Genomic DNA, 3,092 nt, shown 5'->3' on the forward strand with positions numbered 1-3,092 from the left:
CACGCAAAGTTTACGTCGTATTTACGAGGAAATAGTTTTTCCTCGTAAAATACTCGTAAAGTTACATCCACTTTACGACGAAACAGTTTTGTCGTTACGTTGCGAGGAAATAATGATGACTTTAGTTTTTCACGTAAATTCCTCATAAACTCGACGCAAATTTACGAGGATTGTTTTTCCTCGTTAAATTTCGTCGTTAAGCATGTGTTTTCTTGTAGTGGAGGTGTTAATTTGGTCTATGGAGATCATGTTTCAACACACAAATTGCTAGCATTTTTGGGGCAGATAGCAAGGATATTATATTGATGATCATGATCCAAAAATATTGAAGAGTTTCTCCACAGAGTTAAGTGAGGTAGCATTGATTCAACGAAATTTCCGGATTTCAAAATTTTCTATATTCTGAAGGAGAAGAATCGTACAACATATGGTTTAGGTATGATGTCTCGTATTTTTCATTGTTTTTTAGTTTTTGTTGGTTGTTTTATTACAATATATATTCCCAAATAATAGAATAGTTTTTTATTTTAAAAGAGGCCCTGTAATTTTTGAGATATTGTTAGTGAACTAATGATGATATAAATAGAAAAAAAAACATATAATGGCGAAAGTAACGGAAAGGCCAAGAAAGATCTTTGTTTTGCAAAGAAAATCAGTGAAATTATAAAATCTAAAATAAGATTTTTGAAAAAAATTAGAAATGAAATTGTAAATTTCGTAGATCCGTTGCTTGAAATCTCTCTTGCTATCATCTTAAAACTAAACAAAAAAAGTCATCGAAAAAGAATAAAATCTTCCAGAGCTGCTAAATCCATTTGTATGGCGTTTCCTCTTCGTGTCTAAGAGTGCTTCATTTCCATTTCCTCTTCTGGTAATCTGTACATTCTTATGTAACTAGCATGGATAGTTATTGAGAATTACCGGTGATTTATTTTGATTGGTCTTGTTAACGATTTTGATTCATGTATTTCGATTTTTTTTTCCATGCTTATATATGGTTGAATGCTGCAATTGTAGGAAGGCTACAGAAAAATATACAAGGAAACATAAGGGAGGGTTGATGTTTTGTGAGATTGATCTAAGGTTACAAATTTATGTAGGATCAAATAAATTTTGTACTAATTTTCTTGGGCCTTTGTGATCCAGAGTTCATGTTTATTGAGATCAGACCGAATAACGCACAATTTTTTTATGTAAACATGATACATCTTACGCATTTATTCACGAAAATCAATCCTACATTGTTTTGGAAACTTGCGTTAATTCTATGGACATATAGAGAGATATTTGCAAATAGCATATCTGTCCTATAAACAAATAGCACTTTACTAGGTTATTTGATTGATCTTACCACCGTGTCTTATAAGTGCCAAAATTATACTACCTTACAAACTCCAGCTTTATCAAACCTATAGTCGGATTGATTTAGAAAACATTGACTCTGTTGATCTTAATCAATGCAATATGAAGCAAAACGAAATATGCTTTTCCTTTTCCTTTTCCTTTTTAAAATGGTTTGCGGGATTCTAAATTGCAGCTTTCCTCGGAAGATCTTACATATCCTTAACAAGGAGAAAAATGGATGAAAACAACGCAGGAAAGTTAACCGGGATCAAGCAGATTGTGAGGCTAAAGGAGATTCTGCAAAAATGGCAAAGTGTCACAATAGGTTCAAAGTCAGATGATACCGAGTTAGGAGCAAGAAAGCACACAGCCATCATTTCTCCTGTTATCAACCAGAGGCTATTTGATATGAAGACATGTGATTCGGATGAGGAAACTAGCCAAAGTCCTGAGCCACCTTCTGATGTCCCTGAAGGGTATTTGGCGGTCTATGTTGGACCCGAGCTCCGGAGATTTATAATTCCTACAAACTTTCTAAGCCATTCTCTGTTCAAGGTCTTGCTTGAGAAAGCTGAGGAAGAATACGGATTTGATCATAGCGGCGCCTTAACCATACCTTGCGAGGTCGAGACTTTCAAGTACTTACTTAACTGCATTGAGAATCATCCTAAAGATGACACCTCAGGTAATAAGCTCTTCTTCTTCCTCTTTTTTAAATATCCACACCTTTCTTTCTTATACTACTACGTAGATTCTTTCTTTGAAAATCAAAATATCAACAACAAAAAAAATCAATTTAGCCTCCGCCTAACATTAATTTTTAGCTAGAACTTTTACAGCAACAAAAAAAACACATGTTGGTCCCAGAACGAGAATGAATCTTGAATTCAATCTCAAATTATTTTGGAGAGAGTAGAAAAGGTCTTACAGGATTATTTGGTTGGTTGTTTTGCAGCTGGAGATACAGTGGAAACGGACGAGTAAATAACAAGTATAATATAAAATTCTTCCTTTTATCCTTCATAAGTACTCAACTTGTATTAGTGCTAATGACTCTCATATCGGACTGGTAATTGTCAAATCAGTCTTTGTATTTTCCTGATAATTTATTTCTTCTACTCTCCATTGTTTTTTCTCAAAAATGAAGAGTAGGATACGATATGTTAAAGGGAGAATTGCCAAGTGTGACTCAAAACTTGGAGTCAAACCCAAAACAATACCCCAACTTGGGTCAAAGACAAAAGTAACCTAAAAGGCTATTGAAATTACAACTATCCCCTTGTGACCAAACAAAAAAACGGAATTCTTTTTACGTTTCTACCCCTCGCAAGTCGTCTGTTTAGACGACTTGAAAATAAGTCGTCCAGACGACTTAACTTAAAGTCGTCTGGACAGTTAGTCTTAAACATAATTTAAAAATTTTGTAAAAAATATTTTGATAAGTGAAAAATGGGAATTATGTAATTAACATATGTCTTAGGAGGTATAAATTAAGATATAACAAATTTCAATTGTTTTCAGCATAGATGAGTGAAAGTAGTGAGTCATGATATTCTTAAGTTTATGTTTCATCAACATATGTTGTAGTATTGTATGTGTTCTTAGGGTTAGATTTTGGAAAGAATTAAAACCGTTTTTGAAAATTTTTAAAATTACTTATGCGTGTTCATTTCTGTGTATAGTAAACACTATTTAAGTATAATTTGATTTTATAACGTGGTTAGTTAGTTAATCTAGTCATTTTAGTT

General features: G+C 33.1%; 1 protein-coding gene across 2 annotated transcripts; it reads left to right on the forward strand.

The window, feature by feature from the left end:
- The first annotated feature begins 717 nt into the window (after positions 1-717).
- LOC106333641 (auxin-responsive protein SAUR71) lies at positions 718-2,474 on the forward strand. 2 transcript variants are annotated; one of them, XM_013772063.1, is made up of 4 exons: positions 718-871; positions 1,018-1,083; positions 1,538-2,029; positions 2,300-2,474. In XM_013772063.1, the coding sequence occupies exons 3-4, from the start codon at positions 1,579-1,581 to the stop codon at positions 2,326-2,328; spliced, it is 480 nt and encodes a 159-aa protein (XP_013627517.1). In that variant the 5' UTR covers positions 718-871; positions 1,018-1,083; positions 1,538-1,578; the 3' UTR covers positions 2,329-2,474. The 2 variants fall into 2 exon arrangements, with proteins under 2 accessions (XP_013627517.1, XP_013627516.1); XM_013772062.1 differs by lacking the exon at positions 1,018-1,083 and having other exon boundaries at positions 2,300-2,473.
- The last annotated feature ends 618 nt before the right edge of the window (positions 2,475-3,092 follow it).

The sequence above is a fragment of the Brassica oleracea genome, chromosome C3 (genome assembly GCF_000695525.1).
Source record: "Brassica oleracea var. oleracea cultivar TO1000 chromosome C3, BOL, whole genome shotgun sequence".
In the NCBI taxonomy this organism is placed as follows: Eukaryota; Viridiplantae; Streptophyta; class Magnoliopsida; order Brassicales; family Brassicaceae; genus Brassica; species Brassica oleracea.